Genomic DNA, 22,449 nt, shown 5'->3' with positions numbered 1-22,449 from the left:
ATTAGTAAATGCTGAAGAACTATTGTTCATTCTTAGTTCATTAACTAAAGTAGTTAACTAATGAACCTTATTGTAAAGTGTTACCAATATTAATATAAATTCTGTCCAGTTTTATTGTATTACTTTCAGTAAAAGTGTGATTATTTTATTGGCTTGTGTTTTTTTTCCAGTATGATTAAAATTGAGTTAAATTTAAAAAGTCTTACAAAATTACTTTATATTATTTAATAAATAATCATTACAAAGCAGTTTCAGTTTTCGGTCAAGTGCATCCAGAATTTTCAGTTTCTGTTTCGGCCCAGAATTTTCATTTCGGTGCATCCCTAGATTTAAGACGACATGTTTTATTTAATTTAATTTAAATTGAACAGTAATTTACTTTCAGATTCCCCAATTGCTGAAGGATCTGCACAACTTTTTAGTACAATTTCAAGTTGCACTGTTCAAAATATCTGTAGTAGCACAGCAGTGCATACCTGTTTATATTTAATTAAGGTGGACTAGATTAGACCGTAATACAAATAGTTGAGTTTGCCAGGTGCATACAACATTTATGACAGGTTTTCATGAAACTGTTGGTCAGTTTGTCTGCTTGACAATACCATTTACAATACAATACCGATTTTAACAAACACTTATTGGCCGATTTCGATACCGATATTTGTCACTTCCTCTCTTATTTGAAATTTTGGCATCAAAATAGATAGTATTCTGATCAAGTTTTAAATCAGCAAAGTTAAAAAAAAACACCTGCATTAAATTATTCTAGCAGTTTTACTGCTGCATCATCAAATAATTTCTAATGAACATGGATTGGATCCATTTAACATGCAGCAGACCTACATAAATACAACAGAACAAAGATACATATGATATAAACAGTGCTTTTTAGGTAGGTTTAACAGTTTTCAGGTACAGAAATAAAGTAAACAAATGTAAAATAACACTTCACTGTATAAATTAAATGCATATTAATCCTTCTGTATTGTAACAGACTTCATTATGATTAATCTTCTAATTTGTTTTTGTATACATTTTAATATTTTTTGTAAGTTAAAATATGTATGAGAACTCCTTTGCTAAGGCGGGACTCTTATTTTGACGGGTTTTCTAGTCTACAGAGCTATATGTGTAATGAAAGCACAGTTCTTCAGATTTAAAGTTTGTCAGTTTATTAAGCACCCCCAAAGAGGCATGAGATCTGTATATATTTGTTTACTGTTAGTTGTAATGAGAACAGAACAGCACAACCCAGATGTTCGAATTTGCGCAACGCATTTTATGGACAACAGTTTTTTGAACCTAGAAGAGTACAAGGCTGGATGTGCACAAAGGCTACTTCTAAAAAAAAATAAAATAAAAAAAAAAGGGTAAATTCCGACTTTGCTATGAAAATCTGGCACTTCTGAATCAGCGACAGTAAGTATGTTTTGTTATTAGTTCAAGTATTTGCTATTGAGTTTTGCGCAGAGTAACGCGTCGTGTGTGTGTGTGTGTGTGTGTGTGTGTCTGCGGCTGCATCATCGCTGTGTCTGTCACGCGACTCTGTTGCCCTTTCGGGCTTGAACTGATGGTAAAACTAACGACATTATTAACTGTCTGTCAACATTCTGTTACACCAAATACACAAAATAATGATCTTTAAAATAGCATCATATGACCCCTTTAATATAGTTGTCTTTTTAAAATTCCTAATTAGACTCCAATTAAGAAATATCTTCATTAAATATTGCTTAAATATTAATTGGGCTTTACCAAGTAATTGAGCTGAACTACTTCATATGTCTCCTGTGCTTGAGTTTGCAGTTTTGTTTGACGTTTGCAAATTCCCAGTAAATAGCTGAATTAACCATGCAATTTCCCTGTTATTCAAAGCAAGGTAATAGGATCTGACATTTAACTTTTTTTTTTGAATGGGGATTTTTGTAACTTGAGATCAGTTCTGATGGAAGCAGACTCCATTTTACTAAGGAAGTTGAGAGGTTTTTATTGAATGTCTCTGAAAGAAGAGACATCTGTGATTTAATGATGACATTATAGTGTAAAAGTTCCTTTAAAGAAGTGAGTTGTGAGTGTTAAATATTTTTTATGCTTCCTGGATGTTACAAACACACTCATAGATTGTGAACACGTAGAATTATCCTTATATATATATATAATTAAAAAAACATTTTTTTTTTTTTTTATTCAAACACTCGAGATGTTTTTTTTTTTTTAACATTCAAATGTTCTAGTTTTTCAGTCATTCTATAATTCTCATTTTCCTGAATATTCAAACATTAGCAGATATTCAAAAACTCTCTTGTTTTAACATTCAAATGTTTTGGATGTTGCAAACATTCTGAAATTCTTTTTTGAACATTAAAATGTTGTAGATGTTGCAGGCGTTCTAAAATGATCATTTTCCCTTTACATTTAACCATATTACAATTATCTTTTTTTGAACATTGTAACATTTCTAGCCCCCAGTTTCACAGACAAGGATTAAGCCTAGTCCAGACTAAAATGTAAGTCTGAGCTGTTTCAAATTAAAGAAACTTGCACTGATTGATCTTAAAACTTGTCAGTGCCTTTGTTTTGTCTCAAGATGCACACCAGTAATGTTTTTTTTATGTAAGGTACGTTACTACATTTATAAAAATTACTTAAATGTCCAAATTGAACTGTGGCCTAATCCTGGTGTAGTCTAAGGCCGTGTGAGTTTTTCCTTCTTCAGTTTAAAAAAAAATCTCCGTCCACATGAAAACTCAAATGCATGCTATGAAGCACTGCTAAGAGCATGCCAAACCAACAGGTGGCGATATGATCTCAACCATAAAACCATGTTGGCCAATCAGAAGCCTGAAAAAGTTTCCAGTAGGCGGAGATTCAGCGCAGGCGCCGACGTCACAAGCCAAAAACGGTTTTGCTGTCTACACGACAACACTGCAACCGGAGTTTTTTTTAAATCTTCACTCTGGCAGGAGTTTTCGAAAATGTTCGGTTTCAGTGAACTGGTGCTGCGTTTACGTGTGGACGAACGGCCAAACCGCATAGAAAAAATCTGCGAGTTTAAAAATAACCGCGTTTCGTGTAGACAAGGCCTTAGTTAGCCCCTGTCTGTGAAACCAGGCCTAAATGTTGCAGAATGCGGACATTCTAAAATGATCTTTTTTTTAAACGTTGATGTGTTCCAGATATTGCAAACATTCTGAAATGGAAGTTGATTGTTGAAAATGGTGAACCTCATTAGCAGATGTGGCCGTGACTGAATTTGTGACTCATTGTTGGGATGATGTTATGTCGGATACCTTCACAATCTGTCACTGCAGAGGTGCTACTTGTGTTTCTCTTTCTGTATGTGAAGTGTTATAACATGTTACCATGGTGATGGTGTTTGTCATCTGCTTAAAATGCTTGCAGCAGAGTTTGTGTTACCGCTGTTTTTTTCTGTTGCAGTGAGATCATATAACTCTACACCACACACACACACACACATTTTCTCTCTGAGTAGAATACCCCTTTTCTTTGTTATGTAACTAAAGGTCATATTCACAATGTTGTACATTTTCCTTGAAAATATCCTTGTACATATTCTGGACAATTGTTGTCACAAATTACACTTTGTTCCCTTTAAAGTTATACAAGCTTACTAAATACTAACTTAAAGTACTTAGTATTAAACAATGAATGACTATTGTAATTACTTTTAATAATGTTATTTCTTTTTGTTTTAGGGCTGTTTTTGACTATGGCAACTTTGGGGGAGGAGTCAAGTCCCAGTGTCACCGCCCCTGCTGATACCACAGGCTCCGCCTCCAGTCCACAGAGTGATGCCGTAACCAATGAGCTGCAAGAACTGTCTCTTCAGCGCGCCCCCAACTTGCTTCCTATTCATGAGCGGAAGAATGGTGAGCTTCTTGTAATGCAAAAAACGGTTGCATGCAATTATTAAATCTAAGACATAGAACCCTTAAATAATTCTGACTGCAGCATTTGTCAACACCGCATTCATAAGCTTTACTTATGTAATAACCAATACCAATATGACAGATGTCCCATTATTTTCTGAATTACAGTAACTTACTCTAGAGAATTTTCTGATGCGTAAATAGTGTTAAAAACATTTAGGATTTTATTTTTAGCCAGATTGTTACTGGGTACAGAGTGCTGGTAAAATCACAGTAATGTACAGTTTAGAGTTGCTTATTGCTTCTATAAATTTACCATTTAAAAAAAATGTATTGTTCAAAATTAGGTCAACATACTGTAGGCTGTTTATTTTTATCAAGCAACTTGCATATACTGTAGAGTTAAGCTGATGGTCTAAAATTAACTTTTTGTCACACTACCCAATAACAGGTGAATCGAGAAAACTTATTTGTCATAAATATATCTCGTACTCAAATTATTTTTCGGTCATGCTGGAATTATTTAGCTGTTTTTCCTTATGTATTTCTGGCAATCAGTGCAGGTCATTGTGTCACTCGCTGCATAATACAGTATATGAGATGAGTCCGTCTCCATCACTCTGTGAAACACCGCCTGTCAGAACAACGTCAGGACTGATTTTGTTCCTCATATTTTTGTCTGGGTGGCTTAATGAGAAGAATTTTTCACATGCAGTATATGTCAGTGTCACCACATGGAGTTATGGAGGAAATAAAACTTAAGAAATCCTAGGTAAGCTTCTGATGGTCAGTTTTCAACCAAAAATGTAAAAGAAATGAGGTACGATTTATTCTAGACAATGCATTTCGTTGCTGGTCTTTTGTAAACCTAGCAGCCAATTGGCAAGCAATTTTGTTTTCATTTAGTACTTATCGAATGCTGATCTTGGACCCTTTGTGTGCAATCACAAAATTAAAAAAAAAAATTTTTTTTCATAATTTCTAAAAAAAATTATGGTAACACTTCACAATACGGTTCCATTTGTTAACATTAGCTAACTACATTAATCAACTTGATCTAACAATGAAAAATACCTGTGACGCATTTATTAATCTCAGTTAAAGCTAATTTCAGCATTTGATAATACATTATTAGAATCAAAAGTTACTTAATATTATTTAAAGGACCTAAGCTAACATGAACTAAAAATTAAGTTGCAGTTTTATTAAGTAACATTAACAAAGATAAATAAATGCTGTAACAAATGTATTGCTCGTTTTAATGTTAGCTATTGCATTAAAGATAGAGTTCACCCAAAAAGGAAACATTTGTCATCATTTGCTGAACACAAAATAAGGTATTTTAAATAATGTTGGTAACCAAACTTAGTCATTGACTTCCATAGTATTTTTTTCCTTATTATGGAAGTCAGTGGCTACCAGCAACTGTTTGGTTACTAACATTCTTCAAAATATCTTCTTTTGTGTTTAGCAGAAGAATGACTCTTAAACAGCTTAAGCGTGATGACAGAATTTTAATTTTTGGGTGTTTATCCGTTTAAGTAATGGATCGTATTGTAAAGGGTTATCAAAATCAGAACAAATTAATTTACTTTCACTAACATGCAAAATTAAGGCATAGACATAATGTTATGATTTGATATGATAGGCTTAGTGTTCTGATCTGCAAACGTGCACATGCTCGCACATGGCTAAGCTGATTAACTGTGTTTAGCATATGGTGACCAGCCCCTGGCTAATAATGGTTTCTAGGGTTATTATGCATTGCTAATCTTTGTAAACACCCACACTCAAATCCCACAAGCTCTAAATATGAAAGACTGAAATTCAGATTAAAAACCTAGTTGTAGAAGCCGTTATCTCTGAGGTGTCACTACTGCCACCCAGTGGATCTTTTCAGCGCTTTGGTTCATTTTATACATTTTTTTTATCCTGGAAAAGTATTGGGCAGCCTGAAATCACTTACACTATACACAGTCTGGCAAGTGAGTAGTCATTTAGCAGATGCTTTTAACCAGCCGTGAGCGACCTGATTTAAAGTGCCTCGTTGAGGCTAATGGATCGGCCCTAGTGAGAAGGGTCTGGCTGCAGACAGGCACTCTACTCTGTCTGCAGTGTCACTTGCACGTTCTCTACAGGAACTGGAAAAATGAGTTGCATAATGTCGTATAAGAGTTGCTTCATTATATGTATGACTTGTAAGACTTTACTTCAAAAATCATGTTTGTTTTTTTTATCCTGCATTCCAATTAATATCAAACTGCAGTTGGGTTGTTTTATAATAATAACTAAAAAATACAGATAACTAACACAATAAAAACATGACACAATAAAAAAAACATGATTTAAGAAAATTTAGAGTTATCTGTTTTTGCAAATAAACTTCATATAATACATATACACATACAAATATTCATAGTTTTCATTTTAATTGTAGTTTTTGTGTAAGATTTAGTAATTTGTTCTTTATGGGCTATGTGTCTGTTAGTGTTTTATTAGTTTTTCTATTTTCTATTTAGCTTTAAAGGATTAGTTCACTTCTAGAATGAAAATGTCCTGACTGTTTACTCACCCCCATGTCATCCAAGATGTTCATGTCTTTCTTTCTTGAGTCGCAAAGAAATTAAGTTTTTTTTTTTTTTTCATAAAGTTATATCTTTTGGACTTTTTATTCATTTATCATTTAGACAGGACAGTGGAGAGATGACCGGAAAGTATTAGGTAGAGAGAGGGGAGCGGGACCGGCATAGGACCTTGAGACGGGAATCGAACTTCCAGGATTTTTTTTAAAAAGCTTTTTAAAGCATCTCGAGCCTCACACATTATGTAATTATGCACACATGATGTAGGCGGAAGTACCGACCCAGTGTTTACTAAGCGAACGTGCAAAGAAAGTCAAACGCCCTTTACAAGAAAAGGTAAAACAACGATGTCAGACAATTTTGAAATTGGAGGAGAAAATGTGTTTTTCACCCTACCCTACCTTTTTGAACCGAAAAACAGACAAATAAATAACCACACGTGACCTTTCCAACGTGATTATGCAATGCGTGAAGACGCACATGTGCATCGCAGAGCTAGTGCAAGACGAGCATATGTGGTTCAAAAGTATATAGATTTTTTTAGAAAATGACCGATAGTTTTGTTAGATAAGACCCTTAGATAAGAGCCCTTTGAAGCTGCATTGAAACTGCAATTTGAACCTTGGCTGCCATTATAGTCCACTATATGGAGAAAAATCCTGGAATGTTTCCCTTAAAAACCTCAATTTCTTTGCGACTGAAGAAAGAAAGACATGAACACCTTGGATGACATGAGGGTGAGTAAACTATCAGGAATTTTTTATTCTGGAAGTGAACTTCTCCTTTAAAGAAATAGTTCACCCAAAAATGAAAATTTGCTGAGAATTCACTCACCCTCAGGCCATCCTGAGGGCCATAGATGAGTTTGTTTCTTCATTGGAACTGATTTGGAGAAATGTATCATTACATCACTTGCTCATCAATGGATTCTCTGCAGTGAATGGGTGCCGTCAGAATGAGAGTCCAAACAACTGATAAAAACATCACGATAATCCAGAAGACTCCAGTCATTAATTAATGTCTTGTGAAGCAAAAAGCCAAAATAAGTTTTTAACTTAAAACCATTGCTTCCAGCTATTCAGCTAAAATATGAGTACTCTATCCATAATATTGCTTTCTCCAGTTATCTTGTCTGAATCAGGAGAGAAATATGCACAATCAAGCCCGCTTACCAGCCAAAAACCATCTTAAGAATGACTTTAAAACATCTTAATGATGGATTTGTTTACAGACACACTGCTTTTAAATTTATAAGACATTAACTGACGGACTGGAGTCGTGTGGATTGCTTTTGAATTATTGTGATGGTTTTATTTGGATTCTCATTCTGATGGCACCCGTTCACTACAGTAGATCCATTTTGTCCATATAATAATTCTATTTTATTTCGTTTCAGCATTATCTCGGTTAACAAAAAATGTTTTTAATTGTTTTAGTTTTTGTTTTAGTTAACAGTAACAACACTGATGAGGGACTCCATTTGTAACTAATGATGCAGGAGACAGGACTGTCTTCATTTATTCTTTGAAATGCATTTCGTAATTTCTGTCACCCTCGAGCCATCACATTTTCTTAAGTGCTAAGTTTATCTATAAAATGCACGCATCTTTCTTGATTTGTCTCCTCCAAGGTTATTTTACACCCTCACACTTCGGCGTGTAACCAAATGTGCTACAGGAATAAGTCTGCGCCACATTTGCTAAAAAAGGCTCCTAAAACACCTGCCAAACTGAGCGATTTTACACCTTAACGGTGAGGTGTGGCTGTCAGACAGACTTTGGACGCCATAAATACAGCAGCTTTAAATAGCTGCACCAGACAATTGTGATGTTCTCCATGCAGCCGCCAGAAATCTGCACATTTTTAGGAAGTCATTTTTCACAGATTTTAATTTCAGCCATATATTCATATTGAGAAACACACTTCTGTGACTGCGAATGTGCGTTTGTGTGTGTCATTCTGTCAGCAGAGAGAGGTCATTGAGTGCAGAGTGGGCTGGTTTAATAAAGCACACACTACTCAGCACAAATGTGTGTGTGTGTGTGTGTGTACTGAATGACTTGAAGAACAGCTGTGGTTGTGCGGTAGTGCTGTCTCACACACACACACACACACACCTTTCCCTGCTGATAACTTCAGTCTCCATGCTGCTTCTGCAACAGCAGGAGCTCTGGATCTTTGATGTGGCTGTTTCTTCTCATCAGATATCTTTCTCCTTATATTTTATTTATTTCTTTTCATCCTCCGCTCTCTTTTTCTCTCATCTGGATTCCTGATAGCAGATCAGCAGTTCTGAGTGAATGACTGAAACAGGCGAAATATGAAAGACACAAAGGCTGAATGAAGTTTTTGGAGTTAGAAACTTCAGCGTCTCTTTGAAGGAAAAGCGCTATAGCACTTCTTTTTGACCTTTTGACCTTTTTTTAAAAACCTGACCACCATGCTGGACACCAGCTCGTGGCTCCACGCCAACCCCGCCCCTTTAGGATCTGCTCCAATCAGCCGCGTCGTGAAGAAACAAGCCATCCGATTGGACCGTGAGTGGCGTGCCTGCCTGAGTCTGAGAGAAGGTGTGGAGTCATGTTGCACGTGTGCGTTCAGACCAACAAACATACTTAAAGCCTTTAGCGAGCGTTTGAAAAGACCCCTAAGTCAATTAAACTTTGTTTAGCTCGACCCGCACCATTTGTGTTACAGATATTATTGAGATCTCAAATTGTGTGGCTTTGTGGGGTGTGCTATTACTGTTTTAAGCTTTTAGACTTACAATATTGGCCTGATAGATGATAAAAATTGAGGGAAAAAAAATCACATAAACCTGTGGGCCAGCAAGCTACCACACGGAACGTTTAGAATACTATAGCAACTGCTTAGCAACACCCTGGCAACCAACTTAGCATAGTGGTGTTTGAGTTTTAGAGTGTTATTTTATTATTATTTATATACTGTTACATTTATCAGTATCTTGAGTTATATTTCAGTTTTTTTTAGTTTTAGTAATTTTCTTGCTAATTTTTATTTAAGTTTTAGCTACATTTCTCATGTTTGAAATTATACATTTTTAAATTAACAAAATAAATTAATATATGAAGCTTGAATATTTATTTATTTATAGATTTTTGCAGTTTTAGTAAGTTAAGCTTACGTGTATTTCAGTTAGTTGCCAAAGCTATTTGTCTCATTTTATTTTAGTTTTTTAGTTTAGTTTTTAATCTAATATTTCAGTTTTGTTTTATTTTATTTCAGCTTTATTTCAATGACAAATAAATAAAAAATAAAAAATAATAATATTAGTTAACAATAACAACACTGCAACATGGTTTCATTAGCATATAATGGTACATCATTTTGTGTAAACCAGTGTTTCTCAATCCTGGTCGGTTGAAAAACACTGGTGTAAACTATACTTGTGCCACCAATGAAGTCTTGCTTAAGGGATTGTGCATCCAAAAAATGAAAATTCTGCCATCATTTACTCTTTTTCTGAACACAAAAGAAGATATTTTGAAGAATGTGTGTAACTAAACAGTTGATGTACCCCATTGACTTCCATAGTATAGAAAAAATGCTATGGAAGTCCGTGACTACCATCAACTGCTTGGTTCCCAACATTCTTCAAAATATCTTCTTTTGTGTTCAGCAGAAAAAAAGAAATTCATACTGGTTTGGAACAACTTGAGGGTGAGAAAATGATAACAGGAATTCAATTTTGAGATGCACTCATCGACTAAGTGTGTTGAAAGAGTTTAAACTTGCTGTGGATTAGCAATCAGATGTAATTAGATCAAATGCGATCAGTGATGTTGTATTATTGAATATTTTATAAGCTAGTGAAACAGCAGGCATGATCCACTGAGCTGTTTGCACGTGTTTGTGTGATTGTGCGTGCTGTGCATGGTATGCCATGGGCGATAAGGGAACCAGAGCGATGACATTCCCAAGAAGCATCAGCTCATGCACACACACACACACACACACACACATGCTTGAACAGCACATTTAGGTGTCCTGCAGGTCGCAATTTGAGACATGAGGTGTAATTTACAGTGATATCCTCAATAACTCAGCAGCAGCACAGCGGCCTGCCACACAGATTGAGTGTCAGGTACAGTATGACTGTGAGGACTCAAATAGAAACACATGGAGAACAAGCTACCGAGAAAGTTGGAGGGATTCCAAATAGAGCCCGATCGATATATTGTTTTGCCGATATTATCGGCCGATATGAGCCGGTTGCCAATATATCGGTATCGGCTAATATGCCGCTGATATGAAAATTTTTGGGAGTTACGGGTGGTTAAATTTGCGGTCCGGCGCCGACTGATCAAGCGATCCTGGGGGGCTACCGACGCGCGGAGGGTGGCATTCGAGAGGGCTCCTCAAGCTGAAGGGATCCCCCGAATTTGGTGGAGATCCGCCGGTGCGTTCGCGAGATTGTGACACCAGTCAACACTTTCACTTCAGTAAGGACTTGTTCAGGCAGCAGCATTCAAGCATTGTCTTATTCGACCATAAGTGCCCTGCAAAGTGGACTTCACATGAAATTCCGTCATGATTCCAGTTCCAAGGGAACGTACATGTTACATTCAAAGGGCATTAAAGTGCGCGAGACATTAATTTATATTGTATTTACAGAGGTATATTATTTCACACTTCTCTAGTAAGTTTAATCTGTGTGTGAAGACAGTAGCGCATATCCGTGAATGAATGTTTCGAAGTGAAATAAACTGTAACGGAATAAAGTTGAATGGAATTTAATTGAATTAAAGTTGAATAAACTTCAACTTTACTGTTCAGTGCACTGTCAGACTCATTTTGGATAATAAAGTTTATTGTTAAATTGTTAAATGGCCTGCCTCCATTACGTATCTCTGTCACGTCATTATAAGTGTTTGATCACCACATTTGAGTGATCATTGCAAAAAATGTGTTTATGTATATATATTTTGTTTATGTGTATACTGTATTCTATATAGAGTACCAGGCAAATGTGTGGACACACGAATGGAAAAGTGTCCAAACTTTTGACTGGTACTGTACTATAATATACACAAAGAATAAATATTTTTTTACTCCCTAATATCGGTATCGGCCCCAAAAAACCCATATCGGTCGGGCTCTAATTCCAAATGCACCATAAGATGTGCATTGTGAGCTTAGTTTAACTGAGAGATTTGTAGTGACAAACACAAAGTAAAACAACTCATTTACAAAGGTCAGATCAGTTTATATCCTGGCATTGTTGAATTCTTGATCTTGATCGTTTGACAGATGGGTAACACTTTATTTTGGGGACCAATTCTCACTGTTAACTAGTTTCTTATTAGCATATTACTAGCATATTGGCTGTTAATTATTACGTATAAAACACATATTAATGTCTTATTCTACATGATCATATTTTAAATCACTTGATGCTACCTCATACCTACACTTAAAGGGATAGTTCACCCAAAAATATCTTATTTTGTGTTCAGCATTAGAAAGAAACTTATACAAGTTTGGAACGCCATGAGGCTGTGTAAATTATGACACAATTTTAATTTTTGGGGTAAACCATTCCTTTAACAACTACCTACTATTAATCAGCAGCAAGTAAGGAGTTTATTCATTTTTGTGGTTGCTTTTATTTTAGCATTATTCAGTTCAAGAAGAAAAATATACTGCTTCGTTAAATAATAATTGTAATATTGTAGTTTCATATATTCAACAATTTCTCCATTTAACTGTGTGGCAAATGTTTTCATGGCATATAATTACATATATAAAATATAATCTATACTACTTTTCACATTTTACCCATGTAATATTTATTTAATATTTACAAATAAATTACATATTTTATATGTAAATATGTAAGAAAATAAGTTCTAAACATGGGTAAAAGCCATAAAACTATGTTAAACAGTGTTAAACTATTGTAAACGTGCCTTAATGGATTATTTAGCAGCATTGTTCAACATTTTATTTGGGGAAATGACAATGATAGAGCAGAAGTTAGAGCCTGATAGAGCCTAGTTAGGATGCGCATCCCTTTATTTTCCTCTTTTGTTCTCACTCTTCAGGTCTCTGAGGATGGCATTACATTGCTATATCAATGTGGATGATGTGTTTTGGCAGTAGCTTGTACTGCAGTATTGACACTGAAGGAAAACTCACACATCACACACATACACACACAATTTTCCCGGACCAACTTTAGATCCCTAATACTGCAATTATGAGTCATCGGCCTCAATTCTCTTGCTTACAGTGGGTGTGACAATCGTTAACTTACAACGTTGAGGTTTAGAGTGCATGTTAGTTCCTCCTGAAACGCTTGTGCACACCTCCTGCCAGCCATCTCAATTTCTCCACCTTTAGTGACCTCACGCCAGATCAAAATTCAGCAGCCCATCAGCTGTTGTGATGACCTAAAGCCAGATCACTATTTAGCAGCGCAACAGGTGCGGCACTGGCTCTATTCCACAACACAAACAGCATGTGAACAGGTGCTATAATAAATGTACCCGTGCTGACAGTTTCAGACCTCAACAACATCAGCCATGTTCAAAAACACATCTTCTGGCTTTTATAATTGTCAGATGAGTGATAAAATGCTTTTGTAAGGAGATTTCATTTCAAACTATGCTACCAATTGACGTCACAAGTACATATCATTACCATCAAAATGTTTTACAGTAATGACTGCCATTTTATACTTTTTCTCATACTTGTGCAAGACCTAATTTGTAGAAATATGTATTGATATACTATTGATATTAAGAGTATTATGAATTATTATGTGTGTTCATATCAATACTATATATAGAGTTGCATGATTCATCGTTAAAAGATCGCAATCTCGACTCAAACACCCACGCAAACCCATTTTTAAATGACAAGGATTCGACCGTGTCTATTAAACCTTAGAAGAAGAAAAACAAAATTAATCGGCGTTCACACTTCCGCTGACACAGAGAGCAGACATTTAACATGTTTGGGTAAGAAACAGCTTCACAAACTACACAGTATTATTTCTGTTATAGTCATTCATATTATCACAGAATCACTGGGATGAAAGTTTACAGTTGAGATATAAACATTGATGTCTATGGTTGCGATCAAAATAGATCAAATTTATTTTATTTTTATCAAAATAATGATAAAAAAATCAAAATCCCCTTTTGAAAGTAACTGGTGCTTCAAATAATGTGTCGATTGCATTGTGGCTGTTAAAAAATTTATTCGTCATTGAATCTTTCATTTAAGAGATTCGTTCAAAAACGCTGATTCATCCAGTAATAAAACAAGTGAAGTATTTATGAGTCATTTGAATCATTCATTCCAACCACTTTTCAAAAATGTAATATTAAAAATTGGTGTATTTAATATATTTAATAAAAAAAAATAATATATATATATATATATATATATATTAACATGTTTAATAATTCATTCAAATTAATTAAACACTTTTAAATAGACTGCAGCAATAATATTTTGTCACATATTATTTTGTTTCGTTCAGAATCAATTCCCTCTGTGGTGGTGTTTAGTTGCGTGTTTGTTCCATGAACAGCTTGGTTTTGCATTCTCATAGATGTTTAAAGCGAGATGATACCAAAATACGATTCTGAGGTTTTACATTTTTATCCACCAGAAATGTTTCAGTAAAGCCTTTGACACACAGCAAGCATTTTCCATTGCGCTACTGTTGGTATTTCTTCTAGTGGAAGAGATAGTTGCTTGACTTTTGGGGGCCTTGATGGATATTTGTTCACATAATGACAATTGTATTATTGTAAGTTAATTTATATATCAGCCAGTAAGCAGTGTGCTGTCTCTTTGTGGCTTTACTGGTAAATCAATTGATCAAGCGAATATTTTGTTGTGACTGTACCCAGGGGCGCTGCTAGCAATTTTGGGCCCTATGAAAGAATATGAGGTTGGGTCCCCTACCGCACCAAACATACACTATATTGCCCAAAGTATTGGGAAAACAAAAAAAAACCCATCACCAAACACCAATGACTTGTACATATGCGTACAATCATTTTAGACACTTCCAAAACTGTGGCAACAAAGATGGAAATACAATTTTTAAATACATGAATTATGTTTCCATCTTTGATGCCACAGTTTTGGGAAGTGCCTTTTTCTGTTCTAAAGAAGGGGGTGTCCCAATACATTTGTCCATATGTACACTGTTAGACTTTTTATTGTATTTTTGCGGTAACTTACTGGCAGCACTATTGCCAGTAAGTTACTGTAACTACCCCTTTACAGTAGCTTATCGCAAGTTCATTTTACAGTATGATGGCCTTACCACAATTTCATTTTACAGTAAAATACCCTTACCGCAGCTTAATTTTACAGTACTTTATCCTTATATTCTTACTGTATCTTAGTTTTACAGTATAATAATATTACAGTTATTTTACTGTAATTTATTTTATAAAACCTTTGAATATTTTACATGAATCCCATTGAATTTAATAAATTCCAAATAAGTGACCTGAGTCCATGTACAACAGTATATTTTTTATTCACTGTCACTATTAAATACATCCAATACATTACTATTCTGGAACATTACAAAAAAAAAATAGAGAACTGAATTCATAACAACAAATCAAAGCAGAGATCATGATAATATTGCAACAAAAAGAAATATGGCAACAAACATCCTAGTTGGTCTTGGCTGCATGGCCTCCATAACCACTGACAGATGATCTGAAACAAAACAGAGGGGAAATGTGTGAGAAATGGTCATGAGTTTATCTCATCTAAATTTGTTCATGGACAGACAAGGTAACAACTTGTGCAACAGCAGTTATTCCCAGTATAGTACTGTTTAAACAGTATTGCTTTTTTGCACATCCTTGTCAGGGAACTCCATTAATTGCCTAAATGTACAGTGGGGAAAATAATTATTTGATCCCCTACTGATTTTGTAAGTTTGCCCACTTACAAAGAAATGAAGGGTCTATAATTTTAGGTTTATTTTAACGAATAGAGAGAATATCAAGCTAAAAAATCCAGAAAAAAAACAGTATACAAAGGTTATAAATTGATTTGCATTTCCGGGAGTCAAATGAGTATTTGATCCCCAAGCAAAACTTGGTGGAGAAACTCTTGTTGGCTAGCACAGAGGTAAGACGTGTCTTGTGGTTGGTCACCAGGTTTGCACACATCTCAGGAGGGATTTTGTTCCACTCCTCTTTAAAAATTCTCTCTAATCCTTAAGATTTCTTGGCAACTCAAAATTTTAGCTCATTCCACAGATTCTCTATAGAATTAAGGTCTGGGGACTGGCTAGGCCACTCCATGACCTTAATGTGCTTCTTTTTGAGCCACTCCTTTGTTGCCTTGGCGGTATTTTGGGTCATTGTCATGCTGGAAGACCCATCATCCATGACCCATCTTCAGTGTTCTGGCTGAGAGAAGGAGATTCTCATCTATAATTTTACAGTGCATGGCCCCGTCCATCGGTCCTTCAATGCGGTGAAGTCATCCTGTACCCATAGCAGAGAAACAGCCACAAAGCATAATGTTTCCACCTCCATGCTTGACTGTAGGGATGGTGTTCTTGGGGTCATAGTCAGCATTTCTCTCCCTCCAAACACAGCAAGTCAAGTTGATGCCAAAGAGTTCAATTTTGTTCTCATGTGACAACAGCACTTTCTCCCAAGCCTTCTCTGAATCATTTAGATGTTCAGACGGGCCTGTACATGTGCCTTCTTGAGCTGGGGGACCTTGCGGGCACTGCATGATTTCAACTCATTGCAACGTAGTTTGTTACCAATGGTTTGCTTGGTGACTGTTGTCCCAACTGCCTTAAAGGTTCCATATTGTCAAAACTGAAATTTCCTGGCTTTTTTCATGATAACTGGGGTCTAGGTGCTATGTAATTACCATATAAGTTTCAAAACAGTCAGTCCACAGTAAAATTCACACAGCCTGCTTAAAGTTGCTGTGATTTTTCACGAACCATTGTGACTTCCGTAAAAAGTTGATGTCAGGACTACTCAGTCACCGACTTCAGTCACCACCCCGAGCACCGCCCACAGTCCCACTCTCCTTTTGCCAAACCCCCAGACAACATCGCGGAAACATGTCGAAAAGCTTAACTTTAACCACGAAACAAGATCGGCCGACCTGTAACGTTACGCTCGCACTCAAAGGATGAACGATCTGACAGGACTGTTACTATGAGGTGGATCACATCTAACGTGTATAGTAAAGACAAACTCACCGTGTCTATCTAGTCATGATGAAGATGTATATACATTTCAATTTCAGCAAGCAACTATTTTTACAGCTACATTATTGTTCCAGCCATAATTAATCACAGCAATGTATATACAATTACAAATGATTATATATAAATCGTCAGTTTGTTGTTTTACACACATGCACACAGACAGACATTATTTCATACACGACATAGTCGTGAAATGCAAGAAACAGACATATGGCAAGAAATCTGTAGACGCGCGCGCCCATAACAACAAAAGACAATACTTTATTGAACCTTTTCTGATAAGAAGTGTGCGCTGCAAACGCAAGCATTTTTGACGATCGTTTCTGTCCGGTCTGCTCGTTTTATCGCGTTTAACCACAGCTGTCGTCGTTTTTTTTGTCTGGCAGTGGCAGCAGATATGTGATCAAATTTCTAATTTGAGGCTGTATTACGTCGATTCTGGCACCCAACATCACAACAAGATGATATTTTAAGCTCCTTATGTAGCCGAATATGCACTGGTTTGAATGGGCCGCCTCCAGTTTCCCATTTGTTTTGCTGCCTCCAGCTAGCGCTGTGACGTCGGCTGACCCTAATTCTCATCTATAATTTTACAGTGCATGGCCCCGTCCATCGGTCCTTCAATGCGGTGAAGTCATCCTGTACCCATAGCAGAGAAACAGCCACAAAGCATAATGTTTCCACCTCCATGCTTGACTGTAGGGATGGTGTTCTTGGGGTCATAGTCAGCATTTCTCTCCCTCCAAACACAGCAAGTCAAGTTGATGCCAAAGAGTTCAATTTTGTTCTCATGTGACAACAGCACTTTCTCCCAAGCCTTCTCTGAATCATTTAGATGTTCAGACGGGCCTGTACATGTGCCTTCTTGAGCTGGGGGACCTTGCGGGCACTGCATGATTTCAACTCATTGCAACGTAGTTTGTTACCAATGGTTTGCTTGGTGACTGTTGTCCCAACTGCCTTAAAGGTTCCATATTGTCAAAACTGAAATTTCCTGGCTTTTTTCATGATAACTGGGGTCTAGGTGCTATGTAATTACCATATAAGTTTCAAAACAGTCAGTCCACAGGAAAATTCACACAGCCTGCTTAAAGTTGCTGTGATTTTTCACGAACCATTGTGACTTCCGTAAAAAGTTGATGTCAGGACTACTCAGTCACCGACTTCAGTCACCACCCCGAGCACCGCCCACAGTCCCACTCTCCTTTTGCCAAACCCCCAGACAACATCGCGGAAACATGTCGAAAAGCTTAACTTTAACCACGAAACAAGATCGGCCGACCTGTAACGTTACGCTCGCACTCAAAGGATGAACGATCTGACAGGACTGTTTCAATGAGGTGGATCACATCTAACGTGTATAGTAAAGACAAACTCACCGTGTCTATCTAGTCATGATGAAGATGTATATACATTTCAATATATTTTAAGCTCCTTATGAAGCCGAATCTGCGCTGGTTTGAATGGGCCACCTCCAGTTTCCCCTTTGTTTTGCTGCCTCCAGCTAGCGCTGTGACGTTGGCTGACCCTAGTTACCTGTGGTTGGCCTGGCCATGCGTCACTCAGAAAACAACAGGCCAATCAGAAGAGAGGCTCATGAATATTAATTAGACAGGCCAAAATCGTCCTGTTCTCAGCGGAGCTCCTGAGAAAGGAGCTGTAAAAATATATTGAGATGGTTTTTGGTACTTATACCGAAAATATATATACTTAAGGACATCAAAACCTAAAATAAAACTCCAGAAAGGTGTAAAATATGGAACCTTTAAGATCATTAACAAGCTCCTCCTGTGTAATTCGGGGCTGATCCCTCAACTTTATCATGACCATCCTTTCCTCATAAGGCGAGATCTTGCATGGAGCACCAGACAAGCAGGGGATCAAATAATTATTTTCCCCACTGTACAATCATATTAAAGAGTAACTTTATGGTCCTTCAAACTTAAACTTTTTTTTTTTTTGGCAGTGTTTTAAAGTATCTTTTTAGTTGTAACATTTGTATTGTTTGTAAATATTAGAGCAAAACAGGCTTTTGAGTCAATCTAGAAGTACTCTTGAAGAATACAGGATTATAACCAAAATTTATACTAAATCAAGGTACATAAATGGCTGTCATCAAATTCTCAGAAATATTTTAATCCAATTAAATTGTATGGAAACTGGAATCAGAATAAGAGAATAAGAATAATTGTGAATCAAACTGAATTGAATCAAGATCAGAACTTAATTAAGAGCTTGTGAATCAAATGGAATTATGAAATCTCTATCAATCCCCAGCCCAACATATGAGTGATCATATAAAAAATAAAAAAAACGTACAAAGGCGAAGGTGCCGTGATTCTAGGTGGCCCTTAAAAGAGTCTCTGGGGTGTAGTTGGCTCCTGCTGACACAAGAAAAAGGGAGGAAAAGAGGAAACATCAGAGAGATATGTAAATACTACACATCTATACTGGAAAGGCAGTCAGTCCGTTGCAGGACAATTGAATGAGTTTCATGAAAGCGGCAGTTTTTGAGGAAAACAAACTTTTCCCTCAGACTGTCCTAGTAATAGACTATAATTAGATTTGATATTTACTTTCTTCATATTTTTAAATTTAATTGATATTGATAATGGCTTACGTTTTAAAAATAAGTGAAAAGTACTTACCACAGGAAAACTTGCAGCTGACTTCTGGCGATTCACTCAGAGGGGAAGTCCGTTATGCGCGCATCCGACACAAGCCTCAGTTTATATAACCTCTGCCAGGTTGTTGAATAAAATTTAAATTTTGTGGGGTGTAAGCAAAGTTTATATATTTTATTTTTTAATCATTTGTAAAATGCATTTATTTCACCACACTTGTGCTTACCCAGACATTATATTGAGAATGCAGATTCATGTTTTTCATCTGCAGAACAATTTACAGTAGCACTACTGCTTTTGAGCATACAGTAAAGTACCGCAAATTCCCATATGCAGTAAATTACTGTAAATGGCATTAAAATCCGCATAATTCAGTGCATATTACAGTAGTTAACCGTAAAACAAATATATGGTAGTTTACTGGGCTTTTTTTGTGGTAAGTAACTGCAGAATTACAGCAAAGTCTAACAGTGTATGTACAAGTCATTGGTGTTTGGTGATGAGTTTTTGGCTCAAGGACTGCATTTAAAGTCACACCAGAGGTGTTCAGCTGGGATTAGGACTTGGCTTTGTGCAGACCAGTCAAGTTCTTCCACACTGACTGACTCAGTCAATCTTTTTTTTTTAACCTTGCCTTATGCACAGAGGCATTGTCGTGTTAGAATAGAAAATGGTCCTGTTCAAACTATTGGTATAAAATTAGAAGCACACAATTTCCTAGAATAGCATTATATGCTTTTTTTTTTACTAAAAATTAGAAATTACTAAAGTAGTCAAACCTGTTCATTAGAAGGGTGTGTCCCAATACTTTTGTCAATATAGTGTGCAAGCCAGCCTAGCTATTCAAAATCTTTGTCTGCAATTTAATAATATTGACCTATTACTTTTGCTATTGCTTTTGACCATTAGGTATCAGTAACATAATTAATTCAGAACCTGTTTTATGGACATAGACTTTCTGTACCACACTATTCTGCTGATATGGAATGAGTTTGACTACTTAATCAGTTATATTAATAGAAATGCTTCACTGCATGGGGCAAGCAAAAAAATCTATAAATAATACAGTCAATTTTAAAATAAAATAATATCCTAAAATAATGAATAGGAGACCCCCATAACACCAGCATTTCCAGCAGTATCCAACATTTCTCAATCATAATCTTACTCGGCTAAATGTGACTATTAGCTTAACAGCTGTATTCCTTGTTTGCTAGCTACCTATGCACATGCAGCATACAAAGTTAAAAATGTTCTACATTATGAGCCTTATCCCAAAAACCTTTAGCTTCATACACTGTAGATAATTGTGACCCTGCCTGTGGAAACCCAACTAAATAATAAACAGTGGATGAGTAACTCACTCATTGATTTGCTTAATAAAAGCCTCCTTTGAGATCGTTTTGACAGACATGTTTATTGTGTATTATTTTCAACGTGTTTATTGCTAAGTTTAGTGTGGCAAAATAGAAGAGCAGCCGTAATTTGTGAGCAGTGTATCTGGTTGCCATGACAACCTCACACGCGTCCTCCTGCTGCTCTATGTAATCAGAGTATGAATTTGTAGATTTTCTATAGCAAAACTAAAATGTGTTTAAAAGTGCGACTGACCAAATCGTCCGTCTCGGTTTGCCCTCCTCGAACTCTAAGACATCTCTAATTTGACAGTTTACCATTTGATCTCACTCATTGACTCTAGGCTACGTAGGACGGGACGAAACCATGCAGTGAATGGGGGGGGAGATCATTTTGCTGGAAATGCAAAATAGAATTTTGTTTTATTTGTAACTCTTTGGTAGATACATTTATAATTTCTATTACATTACTACTACTACTGTTACTACTAATAAAACGGATCTCTGGGGGCCCCAAAAGTGCGTGGGCCCTTAGAATCGTCCTAACTTCCCCCCCTTAGCGGCACCCCTGACTGTACCTTTGAGGTTTCAGTCCAACCCCAGATAACCTGTAAAGATGTTTGCTTGAAGTAGTATAAATGCTTAACCTTGTATATTGTGTTTTACACGGTAGATGTGCCAGGATCTTTTTTTTATACGTGTTTCTTGGTTTAATCACTATTTAGATTCAAACACTCGTTTAATAGAATTGACAGTCTTTCTTCCTGTGGTAAGCCGTGGAAACATCTCGCACACTTCTGTTTTAAATTGAATGCAGAAACAGGAAGAGGAAGTATATTGTAGTCCGCACTCTCTTCTCTCTGACTGATAAGCTCTCTGCCGGCTGTCAGGAAGAGCTTGTTCGAGAGGAGGATGAAGGAGACCGATCGAGCTGCTCGCCGGGTATTTTATCAACTTCGGTGTCTTCTGTCATGCTGTATTTTTTTTACGTTTATAGCGTGCTGTCTCCCGAACATGCAAATATTGATGCATTAGAATAGTAATGAACTACAGTGAAGTAATTTCCTCACAGTAACTGTTGTGTCCGTTTGTACACAGTAAGTGTTTTCATTGCACAAGACCGGTCTGTTAGCATCATACTAGCATTCTTATCTTTTTTTACTGGGTTTGAACTCTTTGAAATGTTTCATTTAATGTATTTGTATGTATAGTTATTTATTATTATATAGTTGATTTTGCTCTTCTGAAACCAACCAACCAATCAATCTATTTTTGTGCAACAGTGCTAAATTATGTCCCAAGAATGAGTATTTATAAACCTCTTTGTAAACCTGTTGGGCAGTCAGAGTTGAATTAGTCATTTTGCCCAACTTTCATCCTTGTTAGTTGACTAAATGTCTTCATCTTTGACTTGATTTCTTGTTTTCTTCTAGTGCTTCAACTCAAACTTCAGCAGAGACGGACTCGAGAAGAACTGGTTAACCAGGGGATCATGCCACGTAAGGAGCACTCACACTTTCCTACTAGTACTAGTTAATAATCTGTTGCAACTAGGCAGTTCTGTTAGCTTGTAGATTTGAGGATCTCAGACGTTCTGTAGCACATCCCGGTAGTGCCGTGTTCAAAATATCGATACGACGATGTATTGTCACAGAGATTTGACGATACGAGTATCGATACAGCTGGCCCTGTATCGATACTGTGGCACGTGTGCAGCAGTGGACCGCGTTTAATTTTACAACGTTTAAAATT

General features: G+C 36.4%; 1 protein-coding gene across 1 annotated transcript in view; it reads left to right on the top strand.

Annotated features, from left to right (window-relative positions):
• Positions 1 to 22,449, top strand: part of LOC107583305 (MKL/myocardin-like protein 1) — a 64,031-nt gene that overhangs the window by 7,778 nt on the left and 33,804 nt on the right. The window contains exons 3-5 of the mRNA XM_016269482.1: positions 3,177 to 3,313; positions 3,717 to 3,890; positions 22,131 to 22,196. Of these exons, the coding sequence (XP_016124968.1) occupies positions 3,280 to 3,313; positions 3,717 to 3,890; positions 22,131 to 22,196 (274 nt within the window). The 5' untranslated portion in view covers positions 3,177 to 3,279. The remainder of the gene's footprint in view (positions 1 to 3,176; positions 3,314 to 3,716; positions 3,891 to 22,130; positions 22,197 to 22,449) is intronic.

The sequence above is a fragment of the Sinocyclocheilus grahami genome, unplaced genomic scaffold, assembly GCF_001515645.1.
Source record: "Sinocyclocheilus grahami isolate Dianchi unplaced genomic scaffold, SAMN03320097.WGS_v1.1 scaffold52.1, whole genome shotgun sequence".
In the NCBI taxonomy this organism is placed as follows: Eukaryota; Metazoa; Chordata; class Actinopteri; order Cypriniformes; family Cyprinidae; genus Sinocyclocheilus; species Sinocyclocheilus grahami.
The sequence above is the reverse complement of the archived record's forward strand: the minus strand, read 5'-3'. Positions and strand labels throughout refer to the sequence as shown.